The sequence below is a fragment of the Myodes glareolus genome, chromosome 2, assembly GCF_982192425.1.
Source record: "Myodes glareolus chromosome 2, mMyoGla1.1, whole genome shotgun sequence".
Classification (NCBI taxonomy): domain Eukaryota; kingdom Metazoa; phylum Chordata; class Mammalia; order Rodentia; family Cricetidae; genus Myodes; species Myodes glareolus.
The window spans coordinates 76,151,846-76,174,809 of NC_142027.1; the positions used below are offsets into that span (position 1 = coordinate 76,151,846).

General features: G+C 41.4%; 1 protein-coding gene across 11 annotated transcripts in view; it reads right to left on the reverse strand.

Moving 5' to 3' along the window:
* Lpp (LIM domain containing preferred translocation partner in lipoma) overlaps window positions 1–22,964 on the reverse strand; it is a 597,751-nt gene that overhangs the window by 223,703 nt on the left and 351,084 nt on the right. For all 11 annotated transcript variants that reach the window (XM_087901861.1, XM_087901836.1, XM_087901839.1 and 8 more), the window contains one exon: window positions 7,302–7,988. In XM_087901861.1, the coding sequence (XP_087757987.1) occupies window positions 7,302–7,988 (687 nt within the window). The remainder of the gene's footprint in view (window positions 1–7,301; window positions 7,989–22,964) is intronic.

Here is a 22,964-nt window from a genome sequence, read left to right on the forward strand (position 1 = left end):
GACACGTGAAAGCACTTGTAAACCCATTACAGGAAAGTAGGAGCCCTGGCGGCTTGGTGGCCACCCAGTCTAGCAAAATCTGCAAGCCCCAGGACCCAGGGAGAGACTGTCCCTTTAGGAACAATGAGGGTGTCTCTTGAAGAATACCACCCAGAGTGCACGCACATATATAAACACATACATAAACATGCACATGTATTTGCATAATACACAAACTGTACTCAAACATACCTGACATTCTCTATACACACATAGATAAACATCACACACATACATAATCCACATATGAAAAACCTGTGTTCAGTGGTGATAAATATTACAGGGGAAAATGAAACAGAGAGGAGAGCGTTTACAGGGTTCCTTTGGCGGACTGGTGAGGAAGCCTCTACTAAGTACCATCTCAATGATGTCATAGAGGATGTACAACATTGAGCCATGGAGATACCTTGTTAGACCATCCTAAGTAGAAGGAGGCAAAGTCAAGGCCTGTATTCAGGTGCATGGCAGAATACAAAGGGACCGCTGAGGACGGGGGTGACATATGGTAGGTGAGACCGTGACAGTCATGAGTGGACAAAGAGACTGGCAAGCACAGTTCTGATCTGTCTTTATCCCTGGATGGTATTAGAGGGGCTCAGCAGCACAGCAAGACAGCACTAAGATAGCACGGCTTCTAGAGAATCACCGTGGAGACGAACAGGATGAAGACAGACAGATACAATAGGAATCAACTATGGCTCAGGTGACGTGATGGGGCAGGCCAGCCCGTGGGCACTGGAGTACTGGGCAGTTGCAGATTCCATACTAGGTTTTAGGGAAACACAGAAGAATATATTATGAGGAAAAAGAATAGTTAAAAAATGGCTTCGGGTTTCAGGCCTGAGTTTCTGGAAGAGCAAAATCAACAGTTCTGAAGAGATGAGGACTGTGAGTGGGAGGAGCAGGCTGGAATGGGAGGGAGAGTGGGAAGCAGTATTTCCATACTGACCCTTGAGCATGAAACCGGCTTCACCCCGACAGGCCAGGGGTAAAGCATCTCAAGTTAACGTAGCGCAAAGAAGGAAAACTGCAACGGTATGGAGCCGGGAAATTCACCTCCGTGACTAAAACAGACTGCAGCCAGTGGAGATTAATCTGTTATGACACAAAGTAGGATTTCAGGAGTGGACCAGACTGAAGAGCAGAATTGCAATTAAAGAAGAGGACATTCATTTAAAATATACATTAAAAACCCATGTAAACAACTCACGAATCCATGGCAATCAATAAATACCATTTCACTTATGATTGCTTTATTGATTTGCTCAGGACTGCCTGACTCGGGACAGGTACTGATTGTGTCAGAGAGAAATAAAGGAGAGCACATGGATGCTTCCTGCTCCCAAAGAACAGGCCTTTCTACTTGAAGGGAAGGTCATATAACAGGAGTCGGACCAAATAGATACGCCCAGCACTTGGGAGGCAGAGGCAGGAGGATCACAAGTTTGAGGCCTACCTGAGCTACAAAGCATGGTCTCACCAAAACCAGCTAATTAATTTAAAAAGTAAAGATTTCTAAATCAAATGAGGTTTGGAAACTACAGAGAGGCAGAGACCACTGCACATCTTACGTGGACACAAACAGTCTTGGAGAACAGTCCTGCTGCTGCTTTGGAAACCTGTCCAGCATTACCTCACAATGCTCACAATCACTAGGCAGTTCTACTGCTAGATATATATGCAAGACAACTGGAAAGACATGCCCCAGAAATACAAAAGGAAAGCAGGAAAACATTCAATGCCATCAACTTGTTAAAGAATAGATAGGATTTGGAAAACCGGTGAGCTTATTACTCAGTAATAAAAAGGGAACAGACTACTCATCTACATTAAAAATGGATGGAATTTGAAAATACCAGACTAATGAGACAGTTATATAAGACAATATATGATGCCATGTCAAAATCGGTCTATGTGCTGACGGTAATAGCTGAGTTACTATGTGCTGCTGTTAGGCTCGGGGCGAAGCTGCTAAAGACAGGGTTTTCTGTAAGGGGTGAGGAAGCAGCAGTGGCTGTGAGGAAACACAACCTCGCTCTCACAAATGCACACAACTGAAAATACACATCAGATGCAAATGATCTCAATCAAGATACTATTTTTATAATGCATATATGATGAAGATGTAATAATATATAATATAGATACAATAAGATAATAAGATATGCCCAATAAGCACATATCATAGCAAAGAATTGAAGTGACACCATAAAAATTTCCGAGAACAAGCTGATCATAGGGAAGCTGGGTGAATGGCCAAGCTTCATCGACACCCAGATAGGAAAACTGAACAGGAGTATTGCATTAGGCTTGGAAAAACAGGGAAGGCTATTGGAACCATTCTGCAAGCAGTGGGATAATCTCTCACTTACATTTTATAAGTGAGTGCTTTGCCTGCTTATATGTTGCAATACATGCAGGATTGATTCCCACGAATACTGGGAGAGAGTATCAGATTCCCTGGAACTGGCGTTATCGTGGGTCAAGAACTGCCACTTGGGTCCTGGGAATTGATTTCTGGTCTCCTGCAAGAGGAACCAGTGCCCTTAACTGCTGAGTCATCTCTCCAGCCCCTATTTTTCATTTTTATATTTACTTCTTTTCACCCTAAAAAGTCCAACTATGGCAGCACATTCTAACTCAAGGTTCAAAAAAAAAAAATCAGCACACAGGAAGAAGTAACATAATTTCAAGCTATCTTATTCACTTAAAAAATTTATTATTTAATTAGGGAGAGGAGTGTGTGTGCAGGCACGCGTGCATGTGCACACGAGTGTGCTCGCACATATGCATCTCTCTTTTCACAATCACTGACCTGAGGAATTCAGGCACTATAGAAGGACTCTTATCCACCGAGCCATCTTATTGGGCTCCCAGCTATCATGTTTTTGATAAAGTATCATGGATCATCCTCTGTTAGTGACATACAAATCATGTCTTAAGCTATGCAGGCCATGAGATTTCCGTGACACCTCGTGGTCCCTGTTGAGGCATAAAGACATCATGGACATTATGTGGACGAGTGAGGATGTCTGTAGGTAAATGTGATTTGTAAAACAAGGCTAAGGAGAGCGTTAGCCCGTGAGCCATCATAGCATGGTCATTTTCTATCTTCTCGAGGCAGCTTTCCGGGAATTCTTTGGGACCCATTATTCATTGTCCTTGCAGAGACCACCTGCACCACCTGTCCCCTAGATAACTCTGAACAGATGTTTGTCTTATGGATGGCTTAATAGCAGGGCTTCCTCAGATAAATTGTAAGTGACTTCTACTATATTCCAGATGTTCACAGCCCTCTAAAGGCTGCTTATTATACATTTGGTGCCCAGTTTGATGCTATTTGGAGTTAACAGAACTACTAAAATCTGGGATCTACTGGGGGTAAGGATCATCCTTCAGTCCTTAAAGGCACGCCACAAAGGTATTGTCAATCCCAAGTCTCTTTCCATTCTCTCCCTCATGTCCTGGCCATGAAGTAATCAATCTTTGTTTTGGAAGTATCTCTCTGCCAATATGCTTCTTATGCCATAGCAATCCTTCAAAAGAAGTAAACAAAAAACCAGCATTTTCTCAATAAGTTGATGACCTACGATATTTTTATAATGATGGAAAGCTAAGACATTACCTAGGGTAATTCTATACAAACTGACATTACAGAATACTTGTATGAACCATGAAGAATAATGAATGAGGAGCACTAAGAATCTGACATACATTTTATTCTTTCCTATCTGAACAATCCATAGATTCATAACAACAGAGATAAGAATATGCATGATATTTGTAAAAACAGAATGAAAAAAAAAACCAGGGCCTATTATCTTGATTTTAGATTTAGGGTATAGTTTCATCTCCTCAAAACTTGACAGATATTGGCTCTTTAAACGGTAGGTCCCAGTAAGACAATGCTAAATATAAGTGTATAAGCCACTAGGCCCAAGGAATATTTTATGTTTGGACAACTGAACAATGAGCTAATTACATAAACAAAGACATCCAGGGATGGAGGCAAACATCGCAGTGGAAAGAACGTTGCCAGGCAGGCCTTGGCGAGTGACTACACATCTCTCCTCTCGTGCCCAGAGTTGGCAAAGACACTAGAAAGGCTAACTCTGGACATACTGCGTGTGCTCCCTGTGTGTGAACATGCTTAGTGCACTTCATATTGTGTGTTTTTTAAAAGTTACATGCTATTTTATGCAGTTCAGTGTCGTTTTTAAGTAAGAGTCAGGAAAAAAAGAACCATATTTTCTAAAGATCATTCCTTAAATTCCAAGGAGGAAATGGGGCAAACACATCATATTATGGGCTAGGGGTATTTATAAATTTGGATTTTCCATCTTCCAGAAAATCAAAGATCTAAAATAACAAGTAAATCTTTATTTTTGGAACAATGACACAGAATTATACTAGCTAAAACAGCTGACTTAACTGGGCAGAGAGACTCCTGCTTATAAATCCTCGCACTTGGGACACTGAGGCGAAAGGACCTCTGCAAGTTCAAGGCCAACCTGGGCTACATAGTGAGACCTTGTCTTATCCCTCCATCTTTGTCCTCTCCACCAAGCCCCCCAAAAGTTCTCGTCCACTGTGGGAAAAATCCTAATATTGTGTATTTAAATTAATTTGTAATATTCACCACTGATCAATAAAGGGCCCATTTCTGTTCTCAAGGAAGAGAAGAACCATAGACTCGCCTCTGAAATTGGGAGGTGTTAGGCTTTGCCTCGGCCAGGAAGGAAAGAAAATTTCAAAAGTACATGTCTATAAGCCAAGGGATTTATTTTGCTACAAAGTTACAATGAAGCAAAATGATGAAATCAATAATTTGAAATAGGTTTTTACTGTGAACACAGAAAAACCACATTGTTATAATCAGATGCTACAATTATTTAATTTTTCAAAAATCATTAGAGATGTGAATTTTCAGGCACTGTAACACATACAAGGTATAGATGAAAAATAAAATTCACAAATCTCTCTTAAGGTACTAGGACAGGGCTCTGGAAACTAGCATTTAATATTAAGGGTGGGCATGGGCAGAGCTGCAATTAGAAAACACCTATAGTTCTTTAGAGAGAAGCAGTTAGAACAGCCATTCTTGGGCTGTCGGGCTTCACTGCAGCTTATACTTCCATTGCCAATCATATTTCTATGTGCTCACCTACAGCAAACCAGCAAACAAATACAAATGAAAGCAGAAAAAAAAATATGACAGGGTTAAAACGATAGGAACGACAGTTTTATAACCTCGTTCCTGACTCCTGTGCCCATCCCCTGGTTCTCATGTTTCTTTATCGCCCAGTATTTACTCTTCCCTGTTCAGCTTACATTACAATTAAAATTGGCAAATTTTTGATGAAAACTAACACAGGAGACAGAAATAGGAGTGACCAACACATGTGTTAAACGTGAGCAGTCAAAAGAAAAATGTAAATTTAAACCAGAGTGGGACAGGACTAAATCCCAGAAGAGTGGCTAGCCAGAGGCCTGATGAGAAAACACTGGGAAAGTGAGCAACTGCTTGACCTCTCCCACGTGGCTGCCCAAGTGCAAAACACTACGCTGGGGAAAACACTTGAAAACTTTCTTTTCTCTTTTCTTTCTTCTCTCTCTCTCTCTCTCTCTCTCTCTCTCTCTCTCTCTCTCTCTCTCTCTCTTTCTTTTCCCCAGAGCTAGTGACCAAATTCAGGGCCTAGAGCGTAACGGGCCCAATCTCTACCACTGAGTTAGACTCAGAGCACAGCACACACAAATGAGAGAAGGAAACAAACTCAGGAGTAAATAGAAACGATGTCCCTACTTTTAGACATAAACTTGCTGGCTGTCAAATACCTTCCCAGGCCCCTTGTCGGGATGGGCTGACCCCCCTCCTCTGTGACAGGGAGGGAAGACAGGTACACAGCTCAGGAGGTAGAAACATGTCCTTGAGAAAAGTGAGAAGGAAAAGCTTTTCCAAGAGAAGTTCCTACCGCTTACCATGATATAGAAGTGTTGGGGGTGGGGTGATACATTGGGACACTACTCTGTGCTGGACATTTTGGGTCCTCTAGCATCCTGCTTCAGCATCCCAGTCAATTTCTGTTGGATGCCTGTATCATCTAGTTTGAAGATGTCATGTCTTCCTGCTGTTACATGTTCTTTTCTTAAAAGCTGGGAACGGCAGCTGGCTATCTTAAAGGGGTTTCCCCAGACAGTTTCTGCTGCATGTTTGGAGCCTCCAATTTGATGATTTGTGCATTTGTGTCACCCCCTTCTCTCTTTTTACTTTCGCTTGCTAAACATGATGAATTCACTTTTTCAAATCTAAAGTATGGCCATCATGTATCATTCCATGAACCATAAGGGACAATGAGGAATGGAGAAGAGAAAGTATGGTTAGAGGGATTTAATGGGGATCCCCCCACTTCCCCCAAACTGCTGACCTCACTCACACTGCAGCCCAGCTGCCTAAGCTGGAGCCTGCGCATAGCACACGGTAGCCCAGGCCACTGAAAGCCCACGTACAACAGCATGGATATGGAACGTCTGCCTTCCAAAAACCCAAAGATGCCAGGACCCAGGTCATCACTACCCTGACACGTGACACAGGCAAATGATTCACGAATGAGGAAGTATAAAGTGTGGACTTGAGTTCACCTAATGTCCACAGTCATGCAAGGCCACAAGGTGGTCCTCAAGGGGCATGACCAATATCCGTCACTGTCCTCAAGTTATTTGTTTGACCCTTGTGGCCACTGTAGTAACAATGCTGCTTGACTTCTTACCCCCTAGCATGGGCTTTTCCTGTCAGTAGTTCATATGATTGCCCTGGACACCTCTCACCCATAGACCTGGGAATCCCTTGTACCTGACAAAGCATGAGATATTGCAATAATATCCAGATTCCATGCAAGCACAACATGTCTGAAGATGCTTCTGCACTACCCAGAAAGGGATGCTGTAATGGACAAAATATAATAAGTGGAAGATGAATTTTTTTTATTACTTCCCCCAGATCAGATTTTTCTGAGATATGTGTTCATTCGGGTTTGGAAAGAAAATCCTTCATTACTGAGCAATTGGTCGCACTGGATGCTAAGCAGTGACTATATTGGTACTGAGCAAACAGGACCACACTCAGCTTCCCTGCTTCCCTCCGGGGTGCCATCTGCTAATAGAAAGAGACACACGTGCATGTCTGTCTTCAGTGCTGCTCTCTAGGGAAGGCAGATTAAGCAGATAGTTCCTTTTTCCCACTGCTATGTCAGTCAACTTCTTACCTTTGGCTGCAGTGGTGGTGCACACTGGGCTGGCGCAGGGTCTGTGATATAGGTCTTCTTGGGACCACTGACAGGATACATCCCGGGAGGGTTCTGATTCCCGGCTCCTGAAGCAGCATACCCAGGTTCCCGCTTCCAGGTATTCGGCTGAACTTGTTGTTGTCCATAAGAAGGATCCGCATCATTTCTGCCCCCATAACCAGGCCCTGCTGCATAATAGGGCTCATAATAGCGCCCTTGGTTGGGGGTATACCCATATCCCGGCTCAGGCTGATGCCCTGGGGGTGTAATATACGCATAGTCGGCCCCAGCACGAGTTGAAGGAGGAGGACACTGTCCTGACGGAGGAACTGGTTGAGTGTTATAGCCTTGAGGCCCTGGGCCATATATTTGTCCAGCAGATGGGCCAGCCATGTAATGTGGGCTGGGCTGGGCCGACTTCACTTGCACATTGAAGGTGGGTCTTGAAGGTGTGGATGCTGTAGTGTAAGAGGCTGGAACTGGCTGAGGCTGCGGTTTGAGAGGGCCGATGGGAGTCACCGGGATGGGTGCAGCCTGGGGGGCAGGCTGTGGTTTCATGGTTGACTTTTTGGTTGCCGTCAGAGGGGGCTGGTTTGGAATGACCATTCTCTTATGTCCCGTGACGGGAGTCGACACCGGAGGAGAGGATGTTACACTAGCAGAGCCCTGAAACGAAAGAGAAGCATGATAAAAACAATCCACAATAAAAGAAAAATCATACGCAATAGGGAGAATGACTAATTAGTTAAAAATATATATATATATATAAATAAGACATGGCCTTTCCTTAAGGAACTCACCAACTGAACATCAGTCATTGTGTGCAGCACCAATGAGATAAAACACCAGGAATGTGCTTAACCAAGGCACAGGCTACTCACTGACTGAAAATGAAAGCAGTGAGGAGAATAAGTACGTAAATAAATTTGGAAAAATTCAGGTCTAGCGTGATACTCATCAAACCATACAAATAGAGCAGTTCTTTATTTCACACTCAGATGGGAGCAGAAAAGACCACACACAGCCAAACAAGTCGTGGAAAGGAAGAGCAAAGCGGAATTCATCCCACTGCTGATTTCAAAATATTTTGCAAATCTTAATAAAAGGAATGTTGCAACCACATAAAGAGAGACCTAGGATGGAAGGAACAGAAAAGGCAGTCTGGAAACAAACAAACGCATATAAAGTTCACTTATTTTCTACATGAGTGCCAAGAACAAACAGTGGAGAAGGTACAGTGTCTTTTACAGATGGTGTGGGAACACTGGGTTTCATCAACCAGAAAACCAATTAGAGACTGGTCTTATACCACCAACTCAAGGTGCTTCTAAAGATGGAAACACTCAAGGAGATAACACATATACAGTTTAGGAGAATTGTCTTGACAATGATGTAATGGATACAGCACCGGAAGCACAGGCAACAGAAACACAATGAACCAGGGAAACGATATCATATTGAAAATCTCTACACAGCCAAAACAACAGAGTGAGATGCAAGCCATGAACAGAAGCAGATGATCAGACATCCCGGTGAGGGGCCAACCACCAAAGTCGCTAAGAAAGCCTTACGTCACAGTACACAGAGAGAAAGAGGGGCGCAAGAGAGGACTCGGTTCCTAGAATCCACATGCCTGCTTGCAACTACACATAACTCCAGTTTCTGGGGATCTGATATTGTTTCGGGCATTCATGGATGTCAGAAACGCACGGTATACATGTATGTATACACACAAATAAATGTCCATAAAATAAACATAAAAAATAATAAAAAGGAACTTTTAAAACCCAAGCTTAGGATTTAGAAATAACAAAAAAAGTACTTCCCTAAATGGCGTACAAAAGACAAAACATTAAACACTTTTTGTTGTGGGAGTAACTTCCGCTGCCCCAACCAATAGTCGCTGAAATACGATCCCACAGTGCAGCCGGGAGCGACTTCAGCTCCGTCAGCCAATAGCTGCTGAAATACCAGCCCACTGGGGCATGGTATATTTCTCTTTTAAAAAGAGAAGCAGATCCGGATTAGGCCCTCTTGGTTCCGGCTCTTGGTTCTGGTGCTTGATCCCGGCTCCTGCTCCCGGCTCCTGCTCCAGCGACTAGGCTCCCTTCCTGACGGTTTATGGTGTATGTAAGTTTTACCCCCCAAAATAAGTAACCCCTTAAAACATAACTGGTATGGGATTGATTCACTGATAATTGGCGCTGTATTCTGTCAATCATATATTTTAATAAAACACTGATTGGCCAGGCAGGAAGTATAGGCGGGTCAACCAGACAGGAAGTGGAGGCAGAGTAATGAGAATAGGATAAGGCTAGGGAAGAGAAAAGTTTCTCTGCCATTCCTGCGCAGACCACTGAAGAGGCAACATGTAAGCTGTCACACTGAGAAAGGTACTGAGCCATTATGGCTAACATAGATAATGATAATGGGGTAATATATGTTATAAGAGCTAATAAGTAGCCTGACCTAATGGGCCAATCAGTTTATAATCTTATGGAGTCTTGTGTTTGATTTTCCTTGCGGTATGCCGACTGTGGGGTACCAGGTGGGACAGATACCCCAACAAGCCAGCCCTCATGCTACAACTTTTCAAAATTACTAATATAGAAATGCAAACCAAATTCAAATGAGGAGTCACATCTTTGTCAGGATCTTTGTAACCAGGCAAAGCCAACAGGCAAACTAGTGCTGGCAAGAATGGTAGGGTCTCTGCTTGCTGCCGCTGGGGAGGCAAAGTGACAGCGCTGAAAGGAAACACAGTAGGGAAGTCTTGAAAATATTAACAATATATGACCTGGCAATTTCCCTTTCTGGTACATATCCAGTATTAACAGAATGTGGATCTCCAAGAGAATGTGTCATTTTTATGTTCATTACAGCACTGCTTACAATAACAAGAAAAAAATCTTAAGATGTTTATCAGTAGATGAAGGATAAAGAAAAGGTACCGACAATGAAATAATATTTGTTTCTCAAAAGGTAAATTCTACATCATATATCAACATGGATGAACCTCGATGATACTAGAGTATGAAAGATCAGTCAGGTACAGAAAGACAAACACTGCGTGATTTTACCACATGAAATGTTGAAAACAGTTAAGACTCACCAAAGCCAAGAATAGAGATGAGAGGGAAGAAGGGCTGGTGTCTTAGTTAGGGTGTCTATTGTTTGGATGAAACACCACGAACAAAAGCAAGTTGGGGAGGAGAGGGTTTATTTGACTTCTGTTTACACACCACTGTTTATCAGGATAGGAACTCAATCAACCCAGGAACCTAGAGGCAGGAACTGATGCAGAGGCTACGAAGGAGTGCTGCTTACTGGCTTGCTCAGCCTGTTTTCTTGTAGCACCAAGGACCACAAGCCCAGGGAAGGCACCAGCACCAATGGGCTGTCTCCTCCTCCATCAATCACCAGTTAAGAAAACGCCCTACAGGTTTGCCTACCACACAATCTTACGGAGGCAGCCTTCCCAGTTGAGACTCTCACCTCTCATATGACTCCAGCATGAGTCAAGCTGATGGGGGGGGGGGTGGATATTAAATAGGGCGTTCCCAATCAATTGATCTATTCTCAGTCAAGCAAGATAAGCTGCGAAGGTCTACTGTTCAATAGTGCACTTCCTATCATCAATAATAAATTGTGCAATGAGAGTTTTGTCAGCAGAGACAGGAAAACAAGAAGCTATCCTGACATGACCAAAAGGGAAGGCAAGGCCCGGCTCCTAAGGGAGGACAGGTCAGGGCCAAACCCATGTCTTCCTGTCTCATGTGCACAGCAATTCCAACTGTGTTCGGGTGAAGAGTGCTACCTCAGCCCCTCATTAGCACAACAGGGCTTCATTAATATACACCGAAGACGCCTGGAAAACGAATGGCAGAAAAAACAGCACATAAAAAGATACAAGTCTCAGAAAAATCACACATACATGCATGTATAGATGAGTGTGATATTTAAATGTGCTCGATTTTCCAAACCGAAGTGTTAAATTATGACAAAAATTCAAGAGTTCGTACAAAATCAAAAATAAGATAAAATGTCAAAATATATTCTTGGAACCACCAAATAATCCAGTAAACAGAAAATATTCGGCAACATGACTCTTCAATTAACTGATTATGTGGACCAGATAGATAAGCATTGGCACAGCCTTCTTTAACCATGGAGAACACAAATACATACACTTTAAAATAATTATTCCTGCTCTTTTTCCTTTCACATCCAATAAGATAAAATATGTAAAACTTGGGAAGAAAACTGTATACACCAAAATATACTAGTTTTAAAGACACTTATGATAAAAATATCCAAACACGTGCCAGCATACACGCAATAAAACACACAGTGGAGACAAGGGGACATGGGGGAGGTTTGCCTAGGGAATGCTTTTCTTTTTGGTATTTAGCAAAGTAATGGGTTTATTATGGCATTTTCATACAGACTCTTTTTTGGGGTGGTCCTCCTTCCCCCTGTCCCTGTCTCTTTTCCATTCTGATATCAAACACATGCTATTAGTACCCTCTTATTTCCTTTCCTTCAACCCTCCTCCCTTCTCTTTCAGTCCCTTTCTAACTCTAGGAGCGATACCAGCATTCACACCTGCACACATGCAAGCACACGTAAGAATTCAAAATGAGGTCTTGCATACAGGAGAGATCACATGGAATTTTAGACAAGCACGCAATGGCTCTGAAGATGGGGCTCTGAAACCATCACTCAAAAAATGTGGGAGAGAGAGAGGAGAGAGAGAAAGACTGCTTATCGAGAAGAAAATTAGTGAATTGTTTCTAAGAAGTGAGGGCTACATTATTGCACCATTTAAATGCAATTGATTGGCGTTAGTTTCCAAAAGATATGGGGCTTTAGTCATCTGTTCTAGGGCTGAGTTTACAACTATAATAGAGAATGAGACTTCTGTTAGGCCAGTTCCTCAGTCACTGGATGTATTTATTGTCGAGTCTGTAAGATGTGCAAAGTTTGAACTAGCCGGGCAGTAGTAGCGCACGCCTTTAATCCCAGCACTTGTGAGGCAAAGGCAGGCGGAGCTCTGTGAGTTCGATGCCAGCACGGTCTACAAGAGCTAGTTCCAGGACAGGCTCTAAAACAACACAGAGAAACCCTGTCTTGAAAAACCTAAACAACAACAACAAAAAGTATGAACTCTATGTTGTTGCTGATGAATCACCAAAGAAATCAAAGCTAATCCCTTCTGCAATCAGTTTCACCTCTCTGACATGTTAATGATTGACATTTTCGACTGGGGGAAAAAAATCTCAATTTATGGTTTTTCTAGGTTCAGTTTACTTTTCCATGTGGTCTGTTACAGAATGTCAAGGTCTTAACTGGGTCCTTCTTCATTAATGCCTTCAGCTCATATATTCTACTAATATACTGCTTAGTTAAACATACTCCCCCACACACACACCCCTGTTCCAATTGGACACTATGAAGATCACTTTCACCTGAACAAAAAGGAACCCTTCACCTATCTAGCAACATCCAAAATGCTTGGGTTATGACAGTAAATGACAAGTTGTAAAATTAAACAAATTCTGTATTCAACAGAATCCTGTAGGGAATCAAATCAGGAATTTAAAATTAGACCTTGTATCTTAGAATTACAAGTTCCCCAGGAAACCATACTTGAGAAAAATAATATGCTGGAAAGATAGCCTTAGGAGTCAGGCTCCTCCAAAACAGGACCAAAGAAAAATGACAAGAACATGCTCCAACCAGGCATTCATGAAGAACTGATACATCATGTACACGGCGAGCAGGCAGGATCAGAAGAGTGACCTGCAACCTGCAGTGAGGTAAGCATCATCTCCTCTAGGCTGGAGAGGCTTAGTTCTGAGGGGTGAGGAGTGTAGTCATTTAATAACCAAGAAGGGAGGATTGCAGAAGAGAGAACTCAGACAGACCTGGGCGCCATCCTTGACAGGCTGGTGGAAAATTCAGAGTCAATGAGCCACTGGCATCTCTCAAGCAACATTACTATCACCTTGGGTTTACAACTGATGTGTTGGCTGCTGGTTCACTCAATGTTGATAGTAGCTCATAATAATCATGTAATCAAATGTCTATATTAATTTCCAACCTCACCCGGGTCAGTAAGTGTCTCCATTCCAGCTGAGAACCACTGGAAATGAGACGGTAACCTAATGGGAATGTTTTCATCTTTATCTCTTGTTTAATCTAAGTGTACAGAAAGGTATATACCTATGATATGGGATGTCCTTCTGTATATGTGTTGCTTTTATTGGTTCATAAATTAAAACTGTTTTGGCCTATGGCAGGACAGAATGGAACTAGGCAGGAATTCCCAGCAGAGATAGACGAGGAAAGAAGGCAGAATCAGAGAGATGCCAAGTAGCTGCCAAAGGAGGTAGACACCATGTAGCAGTTCAAGAAGCAAGAGGTAACAAACCTTGAGCCTTGTGGTAAAATATAAAATAATAGAAATGGGTTAATTTAAGATGTAAGAGGTAGGAAGAAGCCTGAGCTAAAAGGCCAAGTAGTGTTGAAATTAATACAGTTTCTGTGTGATTATTCGGGTCTGGGAGGCCAGGAGAGAATGAGCAGTCTCTGCTTACAAACCTGAATTAAAATACCTAAGCTTCATATCATTACAAATAATTTTTTCATCTTTACATAGAATTAATAATAATAAAAATGGTCAACAAGCTGGTCAAGGGCCCTCAATCCCCTATGTGATTTCTTTTCCTGGTACTCTTTCCTCAGGTCCACGTCCAGAGCTTGAAACATGATCAATATCACAAAAATACTCAACAGATCTGTCTCTAGGGTTCATCTGTATTCGGACCCTGGACTTAGACACTCAAGTGATTACTTCATCCATTGACTAAATACACAGTTACATTAGATACATGCTTAACTATAGTAGTGTCGTCAGGTCCCTCTTTCTCTAGTTTAATGACTTTAAGATAGAATTCTTAATACTATTATCTCTCCAACAAGCATTTCAGGTAATACTTTTTTTTCTGTTTGTTTTAGAAGGGGTTTTTTTTTTATCATCAACTAGCTAAGACTGGCCTTGAATTTACATCGGACTTCTGAGTTCTAAGATCACAGCTCATACACCAGGACACTGGGCTGCATATTATCCTTTTAATGATCACAGTGCCAATGCAATTTCTAACTTCATGTCTTCTTACAAACCCTCAGGCAAAAGTTCTAGAATAATTTTAAATGTATTCACGGGGCATAGGGAAAGGAAGTTACAGCAACAGGATTACCACAAATTCAGAGCCAGGCCAAGATACAGAGTGACTTTGAGGCCAGCTTGGAATATACAGTAAAACCCTGTATCAAAGGTTAAAAAAAAAAATCCTGGTGGTAGTGCATGCCGTGAATTCCAGCACTTGGGAGGCAGAGGCAGGCAGACCTCTGTGAGTCCGAGGTCAGCCTGATCTAGAGAGCAGGTTCCAGGACAGTCAGGGCTACACATAGAAACAATTTCTCAAAACAAAACAAAAACAAACAAATAAAATGAAAAGATCAAATAATAACTTGAAACATGGAAATAATATATTCCATGTATATCCAAAAATACCACTAATTTTTTATTCAATAAACATCCATTGTAAACAAGCCCCATGTCAGGAACTGCTAATTGTTAGAGTTGCAAGAAGACGAGGACAGTGGAGATTCTTGGCAAATGCATGCTTACTGAACGTAACGTGAAGAATGTGACGAGCTATACATATGAGTCAAAAATGAATTCTATTTAGGATGGAAATTTAGGAGACAGTGGTAAAAGGTAAAGATCCACATCTAAACAGCAGCATCATACTCAAACAGCCACATTATATCTTGATCAAGAAAAGCAATGACATAAAAAAATGCCCAAACATAACTGTTAAAAGGAGAGTAAACTGTGAGATCAGCCATTTATACAACATAATTTAAGGGACATGATGATATTTCCACATAGCCAAGAAACAAAAAACTATGTACAGAGGGATTCCTAATTGACTTGCTAAACAATGGGGACGGAGGATTGTCGTTCCCACCACATTTCATGACAACGGCCACGTGTTATTTGACAAACGTAATGTTTTCTTCTTGTGGTTATCCATGTTGCCTTCTTTGTGTCAGAAAACAGAAATTAAAGGACTAACTGGAAATTAATCCATGCATTATAACAACTAACGCTTATACAGCACTCATTTCATGTAAATATCGTCAAGTGCATTTCACACACAATTCTCACAATCACAATTGAGAGAAGAATGACAATCGTAGTTTCTAGATGATGGCGGTTAAGCCCAGGTTGTCTCAGACTGCAGCCGGGTGTTTAAAGAGGAGACTATTCCAAGCTAGGCATGAAGATGCATGTCTGTAATTCCAAAACCAGGGAGACCGATGCAAAAGAACCATGAGTTAAAGGAAAGCCTGGTCTATATAAAGAGACTTCTGTCTCAAAACTGAACAAATCAGAACCAAAATAAACAACAACAAAAGCAACCATTCAGTTCTAACACTCACTGATAAAAAGTAAAACATACCAAATCAAAACAAACACACCCACACCACCAGCAGCACCACCAGCACTAACAAGCACCACCACCGACACCTCAAAAGCCCCTTTCAGACTATCTACGGTTTTCATATTTCTACAACCTCTGTGATCATGAGATAGACACAGAAATTACTTTTTCCCCCCAGAATAGTTGTTCTCAACCTTCCTAATGCTGTGACCCTTTAATACAGTTCCTGTATTAAATTATTTATCAGGTGTGGTGATAAATAATTTTATCCTCCAAGCATAAAATTATTTTATTGTTACTTTATAACTGCAATTCTGCTGTTATGAATCATAATGTATATATCTGATAAGCAACCCCACAGGGCCACGATCCACAGACTGAGAACTGCTGACTAGAAGAAGCAAATGAACAAATGAACAGGTGGGTAACGGTACTCAGTGCCAGCGTCCAGGAAATACTAATGTCTATCTTAAGAGGCACTTCTCAAATCTCACCATACAACAGAACCATTCAGGCCTTCAAAAAACATATCATAAGCCAGGTGGTGGTGGTGCACACCTTTAATCCCAGCACTCGGGTGGCAGAGGCAGGCGGATCTCTGTGAGTTTGAGGCCAGCCTGGTCTACTAGAGTTAGTTGCAGGACAGGCTCCAAAGCTATAAAGAGAAACCCTGTCTCAAAAAACTAACAAAACAAAACAAAAACATATTATAGGCCCAATCACTTAAGAGGTAAAAATATCAAAAATGAATATTATTTATCAACATATATAATCTGTGTAACAGAATTTCTCACCTAGAAATCTAAGCAAGTATATGCTTAAAGCATATTAAGTAAACATTAGTATAACAAATACACAAACAAAAAACAACAAAAACAAAGGTTTAATATATTTTAAGGGATTAAAGTTTTACATTGGGCAATCTAATCAAGAGACACTCGTTCATTCTTTCCTGTGTTTTTGTATATTACTGGGGAAAGTAAGCTCATACGTGGTTCCGTAGTGATAGTTAACATAATTGCAAATATTTCTGTCATAATCAAAACAGATGTTTTCAACTGGTGCCCTAGGACACTCCCAACATGGGACAGGCCTAATACACACACACACACACACACACACACACACACACACACACACACTCACGCCTTCCAAAGTCTCTACAGACTTCCTGCCAGAGAGATGCAGGCATAAATATCTTGCTTCTGTTGCTCACATCCACACTTGTTCATTTCACAGTGCTGTGCTCTGCAAACACATACTACAGCTAGTGATGGGCTATTCTTAATAACTTCTGAGGCAGAAATAGCAGAAACAGTATGGTCTGATGTGGCACTCTAGAGCAGTTGGTCTCAGAAGCTTTTCCATTTAATTAATTCTTTGCCACCCTTCCGAGAGGGTATAAAAGACTGCGAAGACAGGCAGCTCCCTGGCTAAGGACGGCACCGATGCCAGTATGTCAAGTTGTTTCTCAGAAGTAAAATCAAGTCAAGGGGGGCACTCAGATCCTCCCTTGAAATTGTTCTTTTTTTTCCCCCTCTTTGATTGTTATACAGACAAGCCAGAGGTCAGGTGAGGCCTACATGCTCACATTAATAAAGTGAGCATCCCCAAAGTCCAGAGGGCCAGCACTTTAAGGAGCGCCTCCGACCTACCCCAAACATCTTCTAAAGCAGACATCATCAGTTTGAACTTCGGAAGTCACCAAGGCTTCTAATGGAATAAATACACACGGCACAGCCCACGAAGTCCTTAGCATGCATGTGTTCATACCTGGATAGAACACCATTGGCACGAAGCTTTATTCAATTTAAGCAAGCTATTGTCAAGGACTGCAATAAGAAAATAGCCTATTTCCATACCAGAAAATCCTGTTAACTGAGCTATCATCCCCCCAAGGCTTAGCAGGGTTCTCCCATCAGGCCAAGAAAATACAAAACCGATTTAGGGGGAGAACAGAAAGGTTTATTTTCCCCTAATCTGCACAAAGAATACCAGCATGATTCCTTTAGTGGGCAACCTTGCCGTGAAAAATAATTAAGATACACATGAATTATTTTGTTTATAGGATTAAAAATGAAGAGAAGAATGGGGAAACTATGGCACATAGATATGGGGAATGCTATAAAGCTGAAGAGGAAGGGCATGCAGCAGAAATGTTCATGGGAAGAAAGGGTCTATGTGGACTGACAAAGATTATGGAAACCAGTTATAAGCGAAGACATGATGGAATGCCACAAAGATCTCTACTTGATATTCCTATGTGCTAATAATGGTCCCCGTTTTCTACATGAGCTTTCTGGTGTGCTCGTCGGGTTCACTATCACCAGTGACTGAGAGTCTAAAATAAATAAATGTACATTTAAATATTCATCACTTATTTACCGATGATAGCATCCAGCCTCCCTCTGTGGGAATGTGGATGTATTCACAGGTCACGGGATACATGTGGAGATCAATTACAACTTGTAGAACCTAGGTGTCTCCTTCAACTATGTGGGACCTTTCAAGGAAAACTGTCCACGTTTGGCAGCAAGAGTCAAAGATATGCATTGTTTTGAAGTCACTGCTTTCCTTGTTGATTTTGGGTTTTATTTTGTCTTATAGTACATAACTGTATGCTGGCACCAGAATATTCTGAAGACTCATGCCTTTCTTAAACTCCCTGGAAGAACTTTAGTGTCCATAGGATGGATTGTTATCTAGCTGCAAGCTTGACCTTGCCCTCTTACATCTGCCTGGATGAGAACACATTCCCATCCTTTAGGTTTTGAATAAAACGATGTTTCTGGGATGCCAGTCAGCACTGCATTCCCTGATTGTTCAAGGTATCCAGTGATAACAGCTTTTCCACATGCCGCTTTAGAGCATCCCGGATCTGCCATTATGATTTAATAGGTGCTTTCCCTGAGCTTCATGCGGCCCATGACTTTGTCTTTCAAGTTCAGCATTCCATCTGTAGGCCTAGGAAGAGATATTCAGTAAACACTCAACATCACTTCAATCCTGTATCAGTGATAAATTCCCTGAGAAAATCAATGCAATAAACTAATGTTGGACAGTTAGCCAAATCATAACTGCCCCTAAGTCTTCTCTACCCTGCACCAGAAGTGCTAGGCCAAGACGTTAGTCATCGATCTAAGGATATTTGGGCATAATGAAGAGTGCTCTAACTCAATTTAGTTTTGGAGAACTCCGAGTTGATGAATTCTGGGTTTCTTCCTGTACATGGTAAGTAGTTTGGCAGTCTGCTTTTCCTACAACAATAGCACATTGTTTGATCTACTATAATAAGAATCTACTATAGTAATCAGACTACTTCTGATATTCGGAAACCATCAAAAGAAAAAGGACAAAAGCGTGCGATTCATTCCGGCTAGAAAACCCCAGCACTGCAGCGTTTTGTGTGTGTGTGTGTGTGTGTGTGTGTGTGTGTGTGTGTGTGTGTGTGTTACTGTATTAGAGGTTAAGCCATGAGTGCTGCCGAAGCCAGAGTTTGAAAAGGGTTGTTTGAAACGGTATATTAGGAATGGATTTTCAATAACGAAAAAATAAAGACTATTTCTCATCTATGAAAAACTGAACCAGATGACAGTCTTCATAGCATCATGGTGCATTGGATCTGAACAGAAGGTGGAGATCACAGATCTCCACTGAGTCTCCTCAAGGAAACAAAGCTGGGCAAGACTCCCTCAGAGAAGGCCTGTGAGCATCAGGGTCAGAAGCACACTTCTCCAAAACTGAAGAGCACAGCTCCAACCACCACACCAAATGACCAGCCCTTCTAATAATCTACAGAAGACAAAAAGTCCTGTTTATGATTCCAACCAAAGCAGACCTCTGGGCTCAGACACCAGGCAGCAGTGTGGAATCAGTGGGGACCAGTTGGATTGCTGTGTTTTGATACTGGAATTCAGCCAGATAATCCATGCATGTGAGCAAGTGGTTATGTGTGATTCCCCTTCACATACACAGAAGGAATTTGGGTACCCCAAAACAAAGCAAAAACAGAAAAGGTAATATATTTCAGACCTCAGAGAATCCCCTGAACAAGGCTTACTGAAACTAAAACAGAAATAAACAACACCTAGTGAGTGGGTCATATTCACAGCAGAGTCACAAGACATTTGCTCAGGACTTTTCTTCTTCCTTCAGAGAAAAACACGTTCATTTCAAAGTGATCACTGTATCATTATGACTCGAATCTATGTCAATCCCATTGTATATTCAATCTCAAAATAAGGCTTTTTTTCCCTACTAACATGTTTGTTCTCAGAAAAACAAGCAGCTTTTCCACAGGCTATAGACAAATAAAAGGGACAGACTGAGAAGGACAGAGTTTCTGAGCAAAGAGCGCATTTGCCCCAGAGTAGGAGGAAGGGTGGAAATGTTTTCATAAAGAGCGACTATTAAGGGCACAGAAGAGCCCTATTCTGCAAACCTGCACACATCCCTTTATCCTCGTAAAACAAGTCATGGAAGCACAGGGTGAGGAACTGTGGCAAAACTGCTCACATTTTAACTCTGTATAATCACCAAAATGCTTCTGTTATTTTAACCCTCCACTTTCAACAATCCTGCACTCTCAAATTTTTTTTTCTCAACCACAGCACAAATGGTTACAGCAAATGAGTGTACCAGGCACGTCTGCCGTCCCAGAAAGAATTCATTTTCCCATGCCAAATTCATGCCTCCTGGAAGAAATCAAGTGTAAGCAGGTTCAGCAAACACCCAGACGAACCCCGCAGTGACCACATGGACGGATTCATTACTGCAGTAATGTGACTTGAAAAGGGTGAAAGAGAGAGAGAGCAGAAGGTGGGAAAAAGGTCTTTTATACCTCACTTGGACAATCACTGAACTAAAAGAAAGAAAAGGAAAATGATTAAAAAAGGCAGGTCACACCAGTCTCTATCTATCCTAAAGGAAAAATCAGATTTCCTTTACTATAACCTCAGAGGTAAAAGGCATTTGGCCACATGATTCACAACATACCTACAGTATTCTTAATAAAAACAACATCTCACAGAATAAAATAGTGCTTGCTGACGTGGTCCCCTAAACACCCTTTGCTATTTTACCTGTAGTTTTGACAACCTGTCTGATAAAGCCTATTTGATAATTTAGATCATGCACTATAGTAATGCCACAGAACTTGCACAGAAAGTTGGTGATCGTCATGACTGATGCCCACTGTTAGCCAGGAATCTATGGATGGTTAGTAGGGCACTCTGCCATGATGCAGTAACAGGGAACTATGGAGAATAAGGGAACGGGGCCTTCACTATATGCACAAAAGGATCAGCAAGAAGGTAGGATGTGGTTTCCTCAAATGGGGACGTGAACAGTTGAACTCAATTATTTGAGATTAATTTCTCCAAAGAAATGAACGTGAAATAAAGAACTAGTTCATCTCTTTCTCATTCTTTTTATAATAGAGAACAATAGCAAATCCAGATTAAATATCCTTTGGACACACTCTTTACTAGGAACAATGATTGAAAATAAGGAGCTTGAGAAACGTACTTCTAGTCTATTTAGGAGTTCACGTTAGTCTTTACAGAAAAAAATGATTTGGTAAAACAGATTATTGGAAGGACACCTTTTATCACAGATAAATCTGGTAACCAAGGTCCTTCGACACAGACTATAAAACGACCAATCTCATCTGAGCATATTTTCAAAATTTCTTTTTCAGAATCTCAACGTAGACTGGCTATAAAATGCTAATTCCCTTACAATGCTATATAAGATTATGAGAAAGTGACAAGAGAGAAACTTGTATATAGACCATGATTAAAATCCAATACCAAGAAAAGCACAACAAATGCTTTGGATGGTGACTATGGAAAGAAGAAATAAAGACATTGTGCTTCTTCTTCTACAATTTTTTCTTTTTAGTTAACATTGTATTTATTTGCAAAGAAAACTAATCATATCTCTAAATATTTCCTTCGGACAGCCCATTACCTTTTCCCAAACTACCCCAAAGCAAAGACATATACTTTGCTGGCTTTTATATGTATGATTGTAGAATTCCCTTATGAATGTGCTGTCATTCATACTCAGCTACCTTTGACTGAGCACATAATATCAGCAATGTAGCCTGCTACAGAGGGAATTGTCATTCCTTGGTGTGGGAAGTCCTTCTATATATGTGTTGCTTTTGTTGGTTAATGAATAAAGAGTGTGTCTTCGCTTCTGATTGGTTAGAGTAGAGCTAGGTGGGAAAAACTAAACTGAATGCTGGGAGAAAGAAGGCGGAGTCAAGAGAAGCCATGTAGCCCCTCAAAAAACAGACACTGGAACTTTACTGGGTAAGCCACAGCCTTGTGGCAAAACACAGATTAATGGAGATGGGTAAATTTAAGATAGGAGTTAGCCAGAAATACACTTAAGCTATTGACCAAATAATATTGTGAATAATAAGGTTTCTGTGTGATTATTTTGGGGCTGAGAAGCCAGGGACAAACAAGTGGCCTTTCTACAACAATTCTTGGCTTCTGTGAGCCCACAGGTAGTCAAAGAAGCAGGCGAAGAACCAGTGAAAAAGTCTCAATTGATTCTGACATGTGGTCTACTCGCACGCCAACCCACTTACGCTCTAAACACACGCCAGAATCCCTTAGCCAAAGGATGCTGGCTTCAAAAGCAGAGAGGGCTTTCATTCTATGCTGCATTAGCAATGTTTTTAGGCATGCTCTTGTCTTCGTGACTTAACTCCCTCTTAAAATCCTAAATAAAAAGGTGCTTTCTTAATTTCATACAACAGCAACAGATTTCAAACATGAGTTTCCCCTCCATGGAACTCAGATGAATGTACTTATGTAGAACATAAATAAATGTCCGGTTTGAAAAGCAGTATTGGTATTAGTTATGTCTGCACTGCAGTAACTAGAATGCCTGATACAAACTACGTAAGGAGGAAAGGTGGTGTTGGCTCAGAGTTTCAGATCATACCATCCATTGTGTCAAAAAAAGCATGGTGGTTGTTTCCATGGCAGCAGCGTGGAATGGAATTCCTCACGTGACAGACATTTGGCAGGATACTTGGGCTAAAACCAGAAGTGGGTATTACCTTTAAGGATCCATTCCTGTGACCTAGCACAACCTGCCAGGCCCCATA